This window comes from Vitis vinifera, chromosome 2 (assembly GCF_030704535.1).
Source record: "Vitis vinifera cultivar Pinot Noir 40024 chromosome 2, ASM3070453v1".
Lineage (NCBI taxonomy): Eukaryota > Viridiplantae > Streptophyta > Magnoliopsida > Vitales > Vitaceae > Vitis > Vitis vinifera.
The window spans coordinates 16,983,363-17,003,677 of NC_081806.1; the positions used below are offsets into that span (position 1 = coordinate 16,983,363).

A 20,315-nucleotide genomic window follows, 5' to 3' on the forward strand; every position below is an offset into this window, starting at 1 on the left:
TTGGTTTGGATAAATCCAAGGAACTTGGCTGATTTTGTAGCTCAAAATCATGATGAGATGGGAATTGAGATGGGCTCGGTAGAGGAATGGGTGTTTCCCTACATGTTTCCCAAAAATTTTCTTCACTTTCTTTCTCCCCTTGACGGGAATTTTTGGTGTAAAATTGTCGATTTTCAAAGAATGTGACATCTATAGAAGTGAAGTACCCATGCTTTTCTAGAGAATAACATTGATAGCCCTTTTGAGTTGCAAAATATCCTAGGAACACGCATTTCATAGCTTTTGGATCAATTTTTGTTTGGTCGTGTTCATGAACATGGACAAAGGTGGTGCAATCAAAGATTTTTGGATCCAATGAAGAGAAGACTCAGTTTTGTGGCTAAAGATTACTGAGATTATCCAAATGTGTTTGAAATTGAAGGTCTCGTGATGGCATGCAATTTATCAAATGACATGATGTGAGAATTGCATCCCCCTAAAAATGTTAAGAAACATTCATAGTAAAGATTAGGGAATGAGTTACTTCTAAGAGATGTCCATTTTTTCTTTCTGATATACCATTTTGCTTTGGATTGCTTAACAAGAACTTTGCTGTATAATCCCTTTTTTTTCCAAGAAAATCCCTAATAATAGACTGAAAATATTCTTTTCCATTATTAGTGCAAAAAACTTGTATACTTGCATTACACTGATTTTGAATCATGGAATAGAAATTTTTAAAAATTTGATCAACTTCAAAATTTTCTTTTAAAAGATAAACCCAATAGACATGAGTATGATTATCATTAACAGTAATGAACCACCTTTTATTTGTAATACTTTGAACTTGAGATGAACCCCAAATGTCACTATGTATTAAAGTGAAATCTTGAAAGAATAGTAGGAAAGGCAAGCCTCCATCTAAACCATGTTCTTCTTCCAATATTAAACATGGAGAGTCTCTTAGTGATCTTGATGTCCCTATTGCATTCCAAAAAAGTGTTAAGTATTGTACTCAACATCCTATGTCCAATTATGCGTCTTATAAGAATTTGTCATCTTTCATGCTCGCATTTACCTCTTAACTTTCTAGTGTAGAAATTCTGAAGAATGTACAAGATACTTTAAAAATTCTAGAGTGTAAGGAGGATGTTCTTGAGGAAATGATGGCCCTTGGAAAGAATAAGACTTGGGAGGTGGTAACTCGACCTAAAGGGAAGACTATGGTTGGCTGCAAGTGGGTGTTCACTATCAAATATAATTTTGACGGTTCTCTACAAAGGTAAAAGGCGTGTCTTGTTGCTAAGGGATTTACACAAACATATAAGATTGACTACTTAGAAACTTTTTCTCCTACTGCAAAATTAGATACAGTTAGAGTTTTTTTTTATTAATTGCTGCAAATTTGGATTGGCCATTACAACAACTAGATGTTAGAAATGTCTTCCTCAGTGGAGACTTAAAGGAGGAAGTGTACATGGATCTACCTCTTGGTTTTGATAAAAGGATTGGCTCAAAGGTTTGTAAACTAAAAAATTCATTATATGGCCTTAAGCAATCTCCTTGGGCTTGGTTTAAAAGGCTCACCCACTTTATGAAGAAAATAAGTTTTGTCAAGCACAAACAGATCACACCCCTATTTCTGAAATACTGTCCAAAAGATAAAGTCATAGTGTTAACAATTTATGTGGATTGCATTCTTCTAACTGGAGAATATATGGTTGAGATGAATCATTTGAAGAAGTACCTAGCTACTGAATTTGAAATTAAAGATCTTGGAGCCTTGAGATATTTTCTTGGAATGGAATTAACATAGTAAAAGAAGGGAATTGTTGTTTCACAATAAAAATATATTCTTGATCTTCTTAAAGAAACATGAATGAGTGGTTGTTGACCTTCAAATACCCCTATAGATCCTAATGTAAAGCTTGGAAAGGTAGAAACTAAGGGTCCGATGGATACTACAAGGTACTAAAAATTGATTGGTATGATTTACCTATTTCACACATGAAAGGATATTGCCTTTGTAATTAGTATGCAAGTCAATATATGCATTCACTTTTTGAAGTGCATCTTGAAGCAATTTATAGAATTTTAAGATGCTTGAAGAGTACAGTAAGAAAATGACTATTTTTTAAGAAGAATGAGCAACAAAAAGTTAAAATATACACAGATACAGATTGAGCTGGTTCAATAACTGATAGGAGATTAACTTCAACGTATTGCATGTTTATCTAGGGAAATTTGGTTACTTAGAGGAGTAAAAAACAAAGTGTGGTAGTTAGGAGTAGTGTGAAGTTAGAATTTAGAGCGATGACACATCGGGTTTGTGAAGTGTTGTGCCTTAAGATGTCCTAAAAGAGTTGGAACAACCAATTTTCCTAAAAACTGAAGCTTTTAGGATTTGGGTTCATTATGTTGTGGCCCCTAGGGATGAATAAATGAAATGCTTTTATTGATTCAATTGAATGAATGAATATGAATGAATATGATTTCTGCTTTTTTATTCTCTTCTAGATTGGGTTGTGCATCCTATAAGGGGTATAAGATTTTTATTTTGTTGTAAAAATCTTTTCTTTTCAATAGATAAGTTGTAAGTTACATTATAAGGGCATTGAAATTTTTATTATTGTAAAAATTTCAGTTTTTTATATCCATCTATGGTGACTCAAGAGAAAAGGAAGAATTCTTGAAGTTTCTTTTTTGAAATCCTATGGTGATTTAAGAAAAAGAAAAATGGAAATATTCTTGAAAGTTCTTGCTTCGAGATCCATGGCAGCATAGTGATGTCAACTCTAACTTGAAATCAACACTACCTCCCATGAGTTTCTTAGGGCAAGCCACATATGGTTTCAAAGCTTAGGATGTTAGGAATATAGTACTTTAAACGGATTGGAATTCAGAGTTGCAATGAGGGAGATATGGTCGATTGAGGCAAGGTTATATAAAGAGCATGATAGCACAGTGATGTCAACTTTGAGTCAAACTATTTCCAGTTAGTTTCTTAAGGCAAATCACATGGGGTTTTGAAGCTTAGGAAGTTAGGAATCCAATGCTTCAAACGGTTTGCAATTCAAAACTAAAACGAGGGGGATATGGTCAATTGAAGCAAGGTTGTTCAAAGAGCATGTTGTTACAAGATTATATGCGAGTCCAATTCCTTTTGATTGTTTGGGTTTATTTTTTGGGCCTTTTCTTGGGCTCATTTTTTGTGGCAATTGACCTTTTAGGGTTTTTCAATTTTTACTAACCCTAATATTTGGTTGCAAGGCTATTTTGGTAATTTAGATTTTATCCATTTTTTAATTACCAAATATGTAACATGATCTATTTAGTTATTTCCTTATTTATTCTTTATGCACTTTATTAATCACATATATGACCTAAAATAGGATATTTTAGTATTCTTAATTGAATATAAATTTTCATAGATTTTTCAAAATTGGAAAACTTATTTAAATTGGAATGTGCATGATTAGAAAATTTTATTTTAAGAAAAAATAAGTTGGAAAAGGATTAAGAGCTTTCTTTCCCTTTTTAAATTACTTGTTAGAGATTTTAATTTTGTTTATAATCTTTTCAAATCTTTAAGATCTCTAAGAATAATTTTTTTTTTAAGGAAAAGTTTTTATTTTTCCAAATCTTTATAAAATAATATTTTTCTTATTTTGCACAAGATTTTGATTTAAAGAAAATAAATTAATTTTAGAAATTCATGATAGATAATTTATAATTAAGAAAATTACCAAAATAAGTGTTAGAACTTAAAGAAAAATATTTTGGTATTCTTGGTAAATTTTTATGAGAAGATTTTTCCTAGATTATTTATTAAATTGGATGTTGCTAATAAAAATGTTATTCCTTTTGAAACTATCCACTTGGTTTTGGGATCAGTGGTTCTATAGGCTTTGTGAGGAATTTTGTTATGAGAAGTTAAAGTTCCTTTCTTGGATAAGGTACTCTTAAGATTTTCAAAATCTCATAAATTGGTAATTTCCTTATTATAGTAGTGTTTCCAATTTGGAAAATAAATATTATGAAAATTTTCATTATAGATAATTTATGATTAAAGATTATTACCAAAAGCCTTAGTATTTTGATGAAGATAAATTTCTTTGAAAACATTTTCTAGATAAAATATTTATTAATTGAATTAATTGTGTATAGAAGGAGAATTTTATGAAAAATAGTTTTTAAAATTTTGAGAGTAGATAATTTATCAAAATTCACTTTGAAAAATACTCCCATGAAAATTTTAAAATTTTCATCTTGATATTCTCCTGTTATACTAGATTTTCAATTAGGAAATAAATATTTTTGGAAATTCTCAAAGTAAATAATTTATTCATCAAGATAATTACTAAGGATTTAAAATACTCTTATTTATCTCAAAAGATTAAGTGGGAGAGGACCTTAGGAAGCCCACAACCTCCATTATCAAGTCCATCTTAATTTGGGTTCATACCACTCCCACAATAGGTTAGCCCTAAGAATCAAGAGATATGGACTCTCCACAGGGATGAGACTAGATATGGTGGGAGCGACCACCTCCATAGAGGGGTTCTTTACTTGGTGGCATTTATAGTTCAAGGACAATGGTTATACATTTGACATTGGATATGAAGTAGTAGAAGTGTCTCATGCGGTTCCACTTGCATAGTCTATGGGTCAAACTAAAGGTATGTTGATCTAGCCTTTAAATACCTTTATGGTTAAGGTGGGGAGATCAATTAAAAGGGATCTCTAACTTGTAATATGGTCATGATCTATCTCACGTAGGCTTGATTTTTATGATACTAGAATACCTTGCAAAAGGACATGTAGTTTGAGAGCACTACATTTTTGTTAAATTAATTATTAACTGCTTTGAATGCTCAATTATGTTCTATTCTTGATTGTTCTCCTTATAACATTTATCATGTTGGTTTTATTATCACTCTCTTTCTCACAGTAGACCAGACCTAACTAATCATTTAGACTAATTTTATTTTGGATATAGTAACTAATTGCATGGAAGCTAGTTTAGATAGACCTAACTATTCCTTATGAACTAACCTACTAGAAAGAAAGAGTGGTATATCAAAGGTGGCATTAGGCGAATTAAAAGACCAAGTGTCTTATACTTGAGTAAATTGAGCCTACCAAGGCTTGGGTCACTTTGTCAAATGGGTTCTAATTAATTAATTAGCTACATAAGACCATCTAATTAATCAATTAACCTAATCTAGTAAACTTGTTCACTATCCCTTATGCAACCTTACTTATTTACCAAAACACCATTATGCACAAGAGTGAACTAAGAGTCAATCTAACCCTTATAAATCGTGTCATCATGGTGTATGAGCTCAAAGTGGGGACCACTAGGTCCCATAAGAGTACTAGTTCCCTCATAATCCAATTTTGAAGTTGATTCAACATTTCACTAAAGAGAATCAATTGCACTCTAGTACCCTATGTAAATAACAATAAGACAAAGTTCGGGTTTGTGACCTACTATCCACTACATGTAGAGTCCCTATGAACTGGTGTTTGTAATCTAACAAAGTAGTGCTATCACCTATCAAGATTATCTCTCTAATCCTTGAGTTACAAATCCTAATTATTATGTGATCAATTGATATACTTTAGCTCCAAGGAGTATATATCAAATTCCACTAAGGGAATTACTACGGCCACAAATTTTATGATAACATGTTCTTTGGATCATCCAAGGGGATACACTGTCTCAATTCCATAAGATATAATGGTTTCTCTATTGAGAATACCTGTTGCTACCAGTATCTATCAATAGTAACCCAATCCATAGGGATATAAGACCACCTTAAGGTCTCATCCATAGGTCAAAACATTCTGTTGATTTCAAGAGAGACTCAATATTTTCTCAAGGTGGAGAGTCCATATTGTGTAATAACTTGATGAATCATGACAATTGAAAGTCTTAAGTCATGATTCATTGCAGGTTTTGTCCAGTGTACATCATATATACTAGTGCACTAATGGGAAACTCATCGCAAGGGCCAAGACAAGTCATCCCTCTAATTAGTAATATAGTTTCTACTGGATTGCCCAAATCCATGAACTGGCCCTGAACAATTTCTCTATTTACAAGGAACCAATGATTTGTATCCTTTGTATAACTCCTAATGCAACAAAGTCATGTATAATGTAAAAGATATGGGTTGAATACTTAAATCAATATCAATGCATAAAAGGGATAGCTAGGGGATAGTCAAGTCTGATTTTGTTACATCACATCTTGCTTTTAGGGTCTCAATCCCAACACTATTGTTGTCCTCTTTTGGTCTCCTCGGTTTTTTGGACCAAGAGCTGTTAAAGCGGAATTTTCAGTACTTAGCATGGATCTAGCATCTCCAAGCATCACCTGTTTTTGAGTCTCGTCCCTCTTGACCTTAGCAAATACCTCTTCAATAGTAGGTAGTGGTTTTAGTCCAAGAATCTGTCCTCATACTTCATCAAGTTCTCTATTGAGTCCTACAAGAAAATCATGGACTCTTTCCTTATCCAATAGTTTTTTGTATCGCACTCCACCTTTTAGGCAGCACTAATCACAGTTTGTGAATAGGTTTAATTCTTGCCACAACTTGGTTATAGCATTGAGATATTGAGTAACATCAAGGTCTCCTTGCCTCATGTTTTAAGCTTTATTTCTTAACTCGAACACTTGAGAATAATTTTCTAAATTTGAGTATGCGCAAGTCCTGGCATCCCAAATTTCCTTCGCGATAGGATAATATAGGTATGTCTCATTGATTTTATCCTGCATTGAATGAATAAGCCATGCCATCACCATTGAGTTCTGAGCATCCCATATTTGGTACAAGGGATCATTTGTGCTCGGTTTAAATAGTTGGATCTCCCCTTCCCATGTATCACCATTTGAATAGAGCATGAGCATTGAAGAAAATTTTTTCCATTTAATTTGTGGGTTATTATTTGTACAGAGGAATTTTCTGAAAGAATAGTGGGAGCAATTGTAGGGATCGTTTGAGAGGTATTTGAAGATTCCTCAAAGCTGCCACCCTTGCTTGCTCTAGTCATTGTCATTTTGGCCATTGTTTTCCGTTATTGGATGTTGGCTCAGATACCATGTTGAACAACCAATTTTCCTAAAAGTTTAAGCTTGTAGGATTTGGGTTCACTATGCATATCATAATTCTTAATACCCTCCCTCACATATGGCCCCATACTTGCACGTGGAGAGACAGACATAATTTGGATTGTGGAGAAGTGTCTCAAACACGAGACCTCTTCTCAAATCAAGCTCTGATAAGCTTTTGAGAAAATTGGTTGTTCAACACTTTCTTATGTTGTTTCCGCTATGGATTAGAGTAGGATGAAAATTTTGCTATAATAGATGTGGCTAGTGGCTACTTGGGATACTTGGAGGATTTATTGATTGGACAAATGTTTCTTAGTTGATTTCGTTTCTATTCCTAATATCCCTAGCTGATTCTGTGAAGGCTCACATGTTTTGTGCACTGTGGAAACATATTTTCAATGTGGAAAAGGTGTCCATCTCCATCTCAAGTCTTTTGTTTATCCACCAGAGTTAGCTTGGGGTTTTATTGAATTACTGCTGCATCAGCATTTGGCTTGTAGATGACTTATAGCTTTCTCTACATTTTAGTCCAGAAATTTTTTATTTTTACTGTAGACAAACTTATATCCTACAGTCAACCACATCTTCAATCCTTTCAATGATCCCATGCCCCACCCCCCACACACACACAGATAATGTTGATATGTTTATGATGGATCTTAATTGTTGACTTGGATGTGTTTCTTTCCTGATTCTCTAGCGATGGCTGGTTCTTCATCAAGTGGTATTACAAAAGGGTACAACTCCATACTATATGACCATCGGCCTTACCCATTAAACGAGGATAATTATTTACGGATTTGTCAAATTCCTCGAAGGAAGGTCGGAAAAATGTGATCTTTTATATTGATTAGTTGGAATTTGATGACTCCAGTGGTTCCTAATCCTTTTGTTTTGTAGGGAGCAAATTTCAGGGACCTCTCCGGTGTAATTGTAGGAACTGATAATGTGGCTGTACGGGATCCAACAATGAAGCCAATACTTTTGCCATCTGGACATCCACTGGTTAGTGGTCTTGTTGCTTCCACAGATGATTATCCTTCTGGCCATGCAAACTGGGAATGTGGCTTTGACTCCTCTCACTCTCTGGCTTTCTGTGTCTGTGTTTTCAAGATTTTCTTTTGGCTTTTGCAATGATGACAAAACTAATCATACAAAGTTTGTCAGAAATCATGCCAACTATCCTTCAATTTGCATCAGAATTGAAGTTGAGAAATATTAAGATTAAATATAACTTAACCAAAAGTTTTATTTCATATCCGGTGGACAGGGGAAGAAATTGGAGAAAATAGATCAAACATTCATCGTCTCTTAACATCTGAACCCAAAATGTGTGTGTTGCATATAAGATATGCCTACTGGCGAATGTTGGAACATTATATGCATAGAAATCCTGCAATTGACTCTCTTCAAAGATAGCAGCAAGTATTTTTGAATTAAATTTCTCGATTTCTTTCTCCTTTTTCTTCTGTAATATATAAAAAATAAGTAATCTATGAGAAGTAATATAGCTAAGAGAGAGTTTTAACTGCCAGAAGCCCCAGTTTAGTTAAATTCATTGCCAAATAGGTAGACATCAGTAAGAAAAATGTTACTAATTTTTCATTCCTGTAGTTTATTATCCATTCTTATCTGGGTTTCCTATTGGAATGCAATAACAACATAGGAAGGACCAATAAAACACTTGTAATGTTCTAAATTATGTTCTCTGATTACAGGTACCAGATTGCGTCTTTTCTTATGAACAAGGGAAGTCTAAAAGGTGAGATATTTTCTTCGTTTCTGCTACTTATTCATGTGCTCTAAGTTCTTTTTGGTGTATGTTGTAGGCCATTTGCAAGATTATGGTGGGATGAGACCGTGCCAACTGTATTGACATTTCCATATCTTCGCAACCAGGTATTTTCTCTTAGTACTTCATTTCACAATGTGACTAAACGTCCTGGATTTAACTGTAGGCCTAAATTCTTGTAGGCAATATTACATCCAGAGCAGGACCGTGTCCTCACCATACGCGAGTGTGCAAGGTTGCAAGGCTTTCCTGATTATTATAGGTTCCGTGGGACAGTTAAAGAGAGGTATCGATACTAGTGAAGAATTTCTTCTTTACCATGCTTTCTTGATGAAATGAACATTAAGACACATTGTGTTTGGAGAAAAGGAAAAATGAAAGGAAAGAGAAGAAAAGAAAAGAAATAATTGCTTCATGTGTTACTGTTCTCTATGCAAGTGATTCATCTTTTGCAATGAGAATGCCTGCTGCAACTTGTTTGCTCTTCATCCTCCATGCAGATACTGTCAAATTGGAAATGCAGTTGCATTTCCAGTTGCACGAGCCTTGGGATATATGCTGGGGATGGCGTTTCAGAATCAGAGTGGGAATGAAGCGCTCGCAACTCTTCCACTCAAGTTTTCTCATTCAATGGTCTAGGTAACTGATGGAATCTTGTCTCCATTTTTGTTGAAATCATCTCTCATTTCCAGGTCATGTTGGTATGGTTGAACTACTGAAGTGATAAGGCAAAATATACTTCCCACCCATCGTTGTTTTGATTCCCTTGACTTCAGACTTAATGGGTGAGTCTGGGCCATTGGTGCCAAATGTATTTTCTTTTCTTTTGGCCTTAATGCTCCATTTTGTATACTTCTCTGTGCTTAAATTGTGCTCCCATTTTGTCATACGCTTTTTCTAATGTATTTGCTCTTAATTTATAAATTTATTTGCACATGTGAAAAAGGAATTTTTTTTTTTTTTTTGGCAGCATATAATGGAAAGAAAAACTATAAAAAATAATAAAAAATAAAAAAATAAAATAAAATAAAAACCTTGATGGAGCGTATGAACATCAAAGTTAAATCTAGAAGATATCACCTTATAAGTTTACTTTTGGAGAAAAATGTTTTAAAAAAAAATTTTAAAAAATAAAAATTGATCTTTTATCTTTTTCTATTGCATGAGTTAGTTTATGCTCAGCAGAAGGAATTTGCTGCAACAATGAAACATAGAAGATTTCAATTGATTTGAATGATATGTGTTGATATAAGTAGATACAACAGAGAAGGCAACTTGTTGTATCCTCTAGTAACTTGGATCGGTTGGTTGGATGAAGGTATTCATTGTAGTAAACAAAAAAATTGTATAGAAGCAGCTAATGAAGATAATGATACAAGAAGCCATAGAATCAGCATATATTTTTTAATTTATCTTTTATTTTAAATTTATATTATTATTTTATTTTATATTATTGTAGACTCCGTATTTTGGCACGATGTGTTCTCACTCGATGGCGAAACTCATTTTTTTATTTATTTAATGAAAAATATGATTTTTTAGAGCAAATACATTATTTATTTTTGTATACGTACGTCATTTATATGCCATTTTGTCAGACGCTTTTTCTTAACTTTCCCATTTTGTATATGTCATTTATTTTTGTTTTATTTTTAAGGGGAAAAACAAAATAAAAAATAAAAACCCTAAGTGTGACTCTTGAAGGAAAAATAGGTTTGGGAAAAATCGAGTATGGGTTCGGGGGTCAAGTTACTCATTGGAAAAGTTATCTTGCATAAATTGGTCTCACAAATTTTATTATTTCGAAATTATGAAAAAATCTATTCTTACTTATGTAAAATCAAGAGAAACAAGAGATTATTTGAAAACCGGAGTGGAATTAAAACTGTTAGAAAGAAAATTGGATTTTTTAAATTTATTTGAAAATTGGAGTTTCGAAAATTATTTGAAAATTGGAGTCTTGGGAATTAAATTTAAGAATTTGAATTTTGTAAATTAAATTTGAAAGAAATTGATATTTTTAAAAATTATTTGAGAATTAGAGTTTTTGAAAATTAAATAATGAAAATTGAAAACTTGGAAATTATTTAAAAATAAAAGTTTTGAGAATTGGAATTTTGAAGAATTATTTGAAAATGAAATTTTTTTAAAAATAAATAAAATAATAATAATAAGAAATTAATGATGATTAAATAAATAAATGTGAAAATTGGAATTTTGGAAATCGGAATTTTGATGAATTATTTAAAGATTGAATTTTAAAAATAAATAAATAAATAAAATAATAACGAAAATAATAATGATTAAATAAATAAGTGTGAAGATTGGAATTTTGGAAATTGGAAATTAAATTTGGAAATCAAAATTTTAAAGAATATATAAAGATGGAATTTTAAAAATAAATAAATAAAATAATAATGAAAATAATAATGATTAAATAAATAAATGTGAAAAAAAGAATTTTGGAAATTGGAAATTAAATTTGGAAATCAGAATTTTGAAGAATTATTTACAGATGGATTTTTTTAAAAAAAAATGAATAAATAGAATAATAATAATAATAATAATGAAAATAATAATGATTAAATAAATAAATGTGAAAATTGGAATTTTGGAAATTGAAAATTAAATTCGGAAATTGAAAAATTGGAATTTCAAAAATTGAGAATTATATTCGGAAATAGGAATTTTAAAGAATTATTTAAAGATGAAATTTTAAAATAAATAAATAAATGAAAATAATAACGATTAAATAAATGAATGTGAAAATTGGAGTTTTCGAAATTGGAAATTAAATTTGGAAATCAGAATTTTAAAGATTTATTTAAAGATGGAATTTACAGAAATCAGACCTGACACGTGAGAGAAAATAATAATAATAACAATAATTCTCCATGCCATTGCCACTTATTTGTTTAGAGAACTTAAACTGCCCCTGCCACTAATACAAACCCCCATGCCACAATATACCAAATCAAGAAAAGGAAGGCCATCACTGCCCACCACCCCTTTTTTAAATAATAAAAATAAATCCTTCAGGAATTGCCTTTCCACAACCAATTCTATCCACTTTACTCCTTCAAAGATTCTTTTGTTGTGCTCTTCTGAATCAAACAAAAAAAACACAAAGAGGTTGAGGGTCATCCTTCCAAACTGCCTTAGAATTGCTACTATAGAGGAGCCACTACGTGAACAAAGCAACACCACTCTGATTTAACCATGAAGGAACTCAGCACATCCTGAACAAGGAGAAAAACAATGCCCACAAACTAGAAGGCCATCACATAGAACGAGTAATGAGGATGTGCTCCACCAGCTCCATCAAATGCAAGTAGATGTTTCTAGCTCAAAAAACTGCTACTTTATGCACCATGATCGAAGAAGGCAGATTTGAGGACAAGTGAACGGACGTTGGAAGCACATGGCAGTGAAACCAAGCTTAACCTGACACCAATGGGGACTTTTGTAGCCATTTTTTTTTTCCCGAGAAATAGATTTCTAGAAAGAGAAAGCGTAGAAAATGTGGGGGTTTTCCGCTCCCACACCTTTGATCGTTTGGGTTCACTCTCCTTGTCCCTTCTTCCTGGTTTGTGGTGTGTGAAGAAAATGAAAACGGCCATGCATGCAAGGTTCCTTTGCATGAGTGAGAAACGAGCAGTGGGGCAGCCGGGTGTGATGGGTAGCCATGCATGGGGCTTCATGCACGTGAGAAAGGGTGGGAATGAGCTGAAAATGAGTATTGGTGGGAGAAATGGGTCTCATGGGCATTTGAAAAATGGGTACGTGGTGTAGAGAGAGAAGTGGGTATGAAGAGGTGGCCATGCTTGCATGGCTCCCATGCATGCATAGAGCTTCATGCAAACGTGGGGAATGACGGAAATGAACGAATGGGGATGCATGGGAGGTTATGAAGGATCAGGTGGGTAGTACGAACATGGGTATGGTGATTGTAACGGAGGGTGGCAAGTGGATATGTGAATGTAGAGAGAGAGGAGGGTGGTGACGGGTATGTCGGTTAGAAGGATGATGAGGTGAGGGTGACCATGCATTTTGGACCTCATGCACATGGGGAAATGGTGGAAGTAAGTTGAAGGTGGGTTAGATGGGTGGGCAAGAAGGGTGGTGGAGTGATGAGGATTAAGCAAACACAAGAACATGAAACACATGATGATACGGAGCCCCATTACAGGTGACGCCCATAAGCTTAAAACAAGTGAGATTAACAAGGAAAATAAACAAGGGTTTCATATATCAAGCTTCAGAAACAAACTCATGCATCAATCTTGTACAAAGAAGGGAAAAAGAACACCAAAAACAGAGTATGCACATGGAAGAATAAATTCAACCAAGACAAACAAAGGGCTCTTCCTATCCATACTGAAACAACAAGTTGATGCCCATAAATAAATAAATAACTTGTGGAAATGAAAAAGAAAAAAAAAAGGAGCTATGTTAGTCAAACCTGGAAGACCCTCCTCAAGCAAAAAGTTGCTCGTCTTTGAGCTCCCCTCCCTTGAGAATGATTTCCTCTTTCGCTCAGTTGCTTCTCTGCTCCAATTCCATTCCTCCTCAAGTTTCTTTCTAAGGCTCCTCACTAGTTCACTCTCAAGTTTTCTCCCATTCTTCTCAGAAAAAAAAAAAAAAATCTTTCTTCCTAAAAAATCCCTAGACAGCTTGCAAAACATGCTCTCCTTGTCCCTTACAACTCGCCCCTCCTTTGTAACCAGCCACCTTTTTTTGTTCAGTTGCTTCATTTTCAAACGGCTGTCTCCTCTGTACCCAACAACTCACCCCTCATTTTCCTTCCTACTTCCCATCATCTTTAGCTACCCAATAAAGCACACCCATCAATCCTCTTTGGCTGCCAGTCTTGTCCAGCCTCCCCATATAACACATCATCAGGTTGATGAAGAAGAAGAAAAGAAGAAGAAATAATAAAATAGTAATAAATAAATAAAAAACCAAAGAAATGCCCCCATCTAAGGGGTCTACAATTATCCTTTTATTTGTAATTATTTTTTATATTTATCTCATTAATCCTATTTTAAAATATTATTATTACTTCACTCTTAATTTTTTTTATTTATCCTTTTAAGTTTAAATGTTTTATTTTAAAATATTAAAAATATAATTTTACTCAAAAATTACTACAATATAATTTTTTTTAATGAAATCCTGATCTTTTATAAATTAAAATTAATTTGATAAGATAAATTTTTAATAATTTTAATTATTTAAATAAATTAATGTTAATAGAAAAAGTTGTCACCACATATTTGTAATAAAAAATAAAAAAATAAAAAAATAAAAAAATAAATCTCAAATAAAATATTTTATATAAATCAATTTAAATTTTTTTTATTTGAAATGTAATAAAACATGTTTTAATAAAAGTATTTTTAAAATTTTAAAATAAATGAATATAAATATGTTGAAGAAATTAATGTTAATAGAAAAAGTTGTCACCACATATTGTAATAAAAAAATTAGAAATTAAATCTCAAATAAAATATTTTATATAAATCAATTTAATTTTTTATTTAAAATTTAATAAAACATGTTTTAATAAAATTATTTTTAAAATTTTAAAATAAATAAATAAAAATATATTAAAAGAATTTAAGTTAATTTTTATAAAATTTTGATAAATATTATTTTTTAATCATATTTATGTTAGTTACAATTATAAAATAACTTTAATATGTATATTTTTACTTATTTTATAATTTTTTTTTATAGTTTTCTAAACATTTTCATGAATTTTGAACTATTTCTATTCTATCGATATTTTTGTCAAAATATCCACCGATATTTTCGATATATCTATAAAATCCAAAAGTACAGATATATCCCATGTTTACTGATATTTCAAACTTGGACAAATAGTTTTTTTTTAAATAAAAATAAAAAATAATAAAAATAATAAACTCAATTTAAATAAATTGTTTTTAAAAATATTTTTTCTATTTTGATGTTGTAAAGAATTTATAAGTTCAATATATATGATATTTAATTAAATTTCATCAAAGTCTTTTTAAAATAAAAATAGTTTTATAATATAAATACATTAAAAAACTAAATAGTTCTTAGTAAAATATGAATACTAATATTATAATAAAATCATAAATATTATTATTTTTTTTATAAATGAAGTAAACAATATTATTTTATTATATATTATAAAATTATAGATATTAACATTCACAAAAACAAAGTTAACTTTTTTGTTAAAAATAAATAATAATGATAATATTTAATAATATTTTATTTAAAACAAATTTGAAAATAAACAAATTTTAATTTTTTTAATATGTAAATAAGTAAACATGTATATATTTAGTGCTCAATTAGTCATTTAGATTAGTTTAAATTTAGTTTGAAATTAATTGGATTAATTTTCTAATTCCAAATTATTCTTAAAATTATAAAATTTATTAAATAATTTAAAACATGAATGAATCTATGAGAGATTTTGGAAAAGTATAGTTGTATACATGATAAAAACAACCAAGTCATGATTCATTATGTATTAATATTGATCTATGATTTTTGGTATTAATTAAATTTATTTTTGAGTTCTATATTATTTTTAAGATTATTAAACTTATTAATAAATTCAACACATTAAGTCTCGCTTGTCTTGGAATACATTTGTTGAATAAGCAATTCATAAAACAATTATGTGCAAATGAGAAACAATAACTTCATTCTATACCAATTTTAGTGTATGAATTTTTAATAATAATTGTTATAATTTTAAGTTCTAATTATTTTTAAAATTAATACACTTGTTAATGAATTCAACATGTTAAGTTTCATTTGATTTAAAGTCTATTTGTCTAAGAAAAAAAAAAAGAAAAAGAATAATAGGGTCATTGTGGTCTAATTTTTGTCTATAAATTTATAATATTTTTCAGTTGGTTTTAAAATTTATAAATTGATTCATGAATCTAATTATTAAATCTTGCTTGATTTGAAGTTTATTTACATATTGATTTTTTTTTAAATATGATAATGTGTAAAGAAAAAACTAGTAAAGTCATTCATAATGAATTTTAATTTATAAATTTTAAATGTTAATTAGATCACCTTTGAGTTCTTTAACTTTCTAGCACTAATTAGATTAATTACTTATATTATCATCAATAGTGCCAAAAGGAAAACTATAAAGCATATTCAAGGCAGTTGCTGCTTTTGAGTTTCAAATTATTTTAAAATTATTAATCATTAAGTATCGTTTGATTTGAAATAAGGTTTTCCAATTTTTATTTTTTTTAAATAATTTTCACTTTTTTTTACCTAGACGTATTTTAAAAAATAAAAAACATAGAAAATGAAATTGAAAATGAAAACTAAAAAATGTTTTCCAAATTAAACGTAAACTTACATTTTATCATTTCTTTTTTGTTCTCTTCAATGTGAAAATAAAGAGTAAGAGTTATCAAATCAAAGAAAAAAAAAACAAAATGAAAAGAGAATAATTTCAAGAATATATTTATTAAATTAAAAAAAAATACATGAAATAGAAAAGTTAAGTGATTTGATTGTGAAAGATAAGTCAAAACAAACAAAAATACTTTTGTTTAAAAAGTGATGTTGTAAGTGAGGTGTTACAAATTACAACAAGAATATGTTAATAAAATGAAGTTTTTGAGGTAAATTATAAACAAGAAGATTTATAAAAAAAAGTTTATAGATAATATGAGTAGTTTAATTAATTATTGATAATTTGCATGCTGATGTAGTATTTGTTTCAAAAATTAATTTTTTTTTAAATTTTATCATCTATTGGAACACTAAAATAAAAGGCAAAATCACTAATATAATGTATTATCAAAATTACTACCAAAAGTAAAAATAATTTGGATATGAACAATGTGACTAAGATATGAAAATTTTGATCAAGATTATAAATAATATGACCAAAATATAGACAATGTCAACAGAGTATGAATAAGTTGATCAAGCTATAAAATATGTGACTAGGGTATTAAAAATGTGATCATGGTACAAATAATGCAACTAGGGTATGGATAATGTGATTTGAGACAAAGGTATTGTTAGCCCAAAGGTTCTCTTAAGTGTATTTTGATACAAATCATGGTTAACTTGTTAATGGTGTAAATTTAAGTTAAGTTTCAAGTTTTAATCAAGAAAATCAAATGAGAAATAAATTAAATAATGGAAGGAACCATGGAGAGCAAGATCAAGAATCCATGAAAACCTTTCAAGCTTAGGAACTCAACGTAAGATGAATACGTAGGTGCACCTAGGACTTTTACTTGAGCATGCATATTTTTCATACTCGTTTTAAGCCTTGAATACTGTATTTTTATATGAATTTGAGTATTTTCAAAACTTCTCAAAATTGTTTTATAAAGGTACCTAAAGGCTAACTGATTTGAAATGAAAAAGATAGCTTTTGGAGTTGAAAAAGGCCAACCGATTGAGGGTAGGTTGAATCAGATCAACTAGTTAGGAAACCGGTCGATTAGTTGCCCTTTCTTAGTTGAGGATTGGTTGATGGGTGTAACAAACTTCTCTCTCTTTTAGAAGGGTTGCTCTCTCGATTGAGGAAAACCCTTTAGTAGTTAAGGGGTACCTTTTCTTGATTGAGCTTTAGTCGAGCCCCCAAAAATCACCTATCAAGTATTAAATGTCCAACGACTAGTCAACCAATCGACCAGAGCTCAATTGGGGAAAGGCCTATTAGTGCACTTTTTGGTGTCTAAGGTTGGAAACTTATAAATAAAGGCCCAGTCATTTATAAATAGAAGGCTCTCATTAATTTATTGAAAAGAGAACACTTGCATTAAAATTCTTACCTACATGTTTCTCACATTAAAAGCCCTCTTTTTCTCTTTAGTGCATTACACCTACACTTGCAAATCATTCTTAGTGCACCCGTCTCTTCATCCTAACTTTCTTTGTACTTGTAAATTAATTATGCTAGGATTGGGTGAAAACCTCTTGACTACAGTATGGTTGAGGATTTAAGCTTCAAATTGGGGATAAACTTGAAGGGTTTCTTGTAGTGCCCATTGGAGCTATGAATTCAATTGTAAGTGCTTGGAAACTTAGTTGAAGCTTAACACTAGTGGAACCCTCACTAAGAAGGAGCTTGAGGAGAAGTGGATGTAGGTGAGAATTTTCAAACCATTATAAATGTGTTTGCAATATCTCTCACTCTTATCTCTTAACTTTTATTATTCTTTTAATTATTTCATAATAGTAGTTTTTCGAAAAAGTTTTTCTAAACCTAATTCAATACCCCCGCCAACACCCCCCTCCCATGCCTCTCTATTGGGTGTTAGCCTTTAATTCACAATTGGTGTTAAAGGTAGGCCTCTTGCTAAGAATTTAACAATCTAAGAGGATATAATTAATTCATCAAACTCAACCTATTTGGAAAGTTTTGCAATCAATCGACCTCCATTCTTTATGGGAACCAATTACCCCTATTGAAAAATAAAAATGATTTAGTTTTTACAATCAACTGATCTTGACCTATGAGATGTCATTAAAGATTGTCTCACAAGAGACAACTTGTCACCGTAGGATTCTTGTTTTGGTATAATGAAACAAAAGGTGGTTTGTTGATTTTTTTTCCCATCTTTACACAAAAAGCATCCATTCACCATTCCCTATTTTTTAGCTAATTTATGGAAAAACTCAAAAGACAACCGAAATCCTGTATGGCGAGGATTAAAAAAAAGTTTTAGAAAAGAGGATCACCCTACCTTAAACCTAATGAATATTGAAAGAAACTAGTGAGTGTGTTGTTTACAAAGACTAGGAATCCTATTAGATAATTATTCGAAAAAAGTAGTAATTAGTTAGATTTGATTTCAGCATTAATCACAATACACATATTAACCTATAAGGAACAATTACATCATGTATGTGACCAAATTTCATGTCTTTTTTTTTTTCTTTTTTTGGTTTCTATTTTTTGAACATACAAATTCTTTTTCTTTAACGAAATTTATGGAGTTCACCAAGTTGAGTCTTTTACAACTTGAATTAGTAATTACTTTGCACAAAACAAATCCTCATTGTTGTTGATAATAGAAGGGTGGCTAGTTCAGCGGTAGGTGCAATAGTAGTTGAGTTATATAAAGATGGGAGATGCTTATTAACTTGGGTTATTTGTGTGGACCCGCATTTCTCACGTGCGCCCCCACTCAATCAGCGAGACTCTTTTTTATTTGTGAAAACTTGTTTTAGAAAAGTAGGAGTCGCCACTTATTTTATTTTATTTTAAAAGAAAAATAAAACAAGAAATAAAACCCTAAAAAAATGACTCCACATTTTTGGAAAAGCATGTCTCGAAAACTCGAGTCTAGGTCCGGGGATCAGGTTACTTATTGGGAAGGTACCTCTAAGAGGTAGCATCCCTCTAAGCCCTACAAAGGTTCCTATTGACTAAGTTGAGGGAAATGTGGCAATCAATTGATTAATTGAAGGTACCATGGTAGGCTAAGGTGATTTCCAAACTAGCATGCCAAACAAGAAAAACCAATCATACTCATAAAAGAGAGTTAGGATGCGTACCTGGACCGCTTCTTAAGCGCTATCATAAAACATCAATGGTTAGTTTGGAAATATAGCACACAACATGTGTTTTATCCAAGCAAATCAAGAATACATCTAAGTACCTCAGGATCACATCAAGCATAAATAAGACTCACAATATTATGCATGTTCATAAAATTTTGAAAAATAAGCGATAAAGCACGTATCTGGATAACATGCAGAATTTATATGATTCCTGAAAAAGAAAACAAAAAAAGCTAGAGTGATTAGGACAAGTATGAATCATATAACATATTCATTATGTTTAGTATACAGTGCAAAAATCAAAATTAAGCCAAAGTAAGTCAAATGACTCTAAAAGCAGATAACAAATTCAAACAAGTACTGAGTCATCAGCATACATATAGTAAAGGGAGCATAAAAAAACAATTTCTAAAAAATGGTTTAGAGTGGAATTTAATTAATAAAAAATTCAGGAAACTACTCCTAAACATCTAGATCAACATACCGAAGGCCAAACTCTCATTCAAAGGACATGTTACATCAAAGACACCTAAAGACTCTACAAAGTCCAAATTAGATAAGAAAATCTGACATGCATAAACGATTTTTTTTTAAATAATAAATGATCACATAAAACCATACAAAAAATAAAACATAGTTAAAAGTGTCTATATCACATAAAAAGTGAATCCAAGGTCGGATAATACTCAAAAATATTTTTAAAACACTCAAGCTAATCAGATGTCCAGAATTCATCATGTGCAATATTTAATACTTAAAAAAATCATATTTCCCTCAAAAAGGTATATTTTTTAATATTTTATGTGTCTAATATCAACTTAAAGAAGCCTATAATTGATTAAAAATGTTGAATTAAATTTAAAA

At 30.8% G+C, this 20,315-nt stretch overlaps 1 protein-coding gene across 3 annotated transcripts in view; it reads left to right on the plus strand.

The window, feature by feature from the left end:
* Positions 1-9,778, plus strand: part of LOC100255190 (DNA (cytosine-5)-methyltransferase CMT2) — a 78,677-nt gene extending 68,899 nt beyond the window's left edge. For all 3 annotated transcript variants that reach the window (XM_010666729.3, XM_010666739.3, XM_010666733.3), the window contains 6 exons: positions 7,800-7,921; positions 8,000-8,104; positions 8,818-8,861; positions 8,929-8,998; positions 9,074-9,177; positions 9,392-9,778. In XM_010666729.3, the coding sequence (XP_010665031.1) occupies positions 7,800-7,921; positions 8,000-8,104; positions 8,818-8,861; positions 8,929-8,998; positions 9,074-9,177; positions 9,392-9,530 (584 nt within the window). In that variant the 3' untranslated portion in view covers positions 9,531-9,778. The remainder of the gene's footprint in view (positions 1-7,799; positions 7,922-7,999; positions 8,105-8,817; positions 8,862-8,928; positions 8,999-9,073; positions 9,178-9,391) is intronic.
* Positions 9,779-20,315: the final 10,537 nt, after the last annotated feature.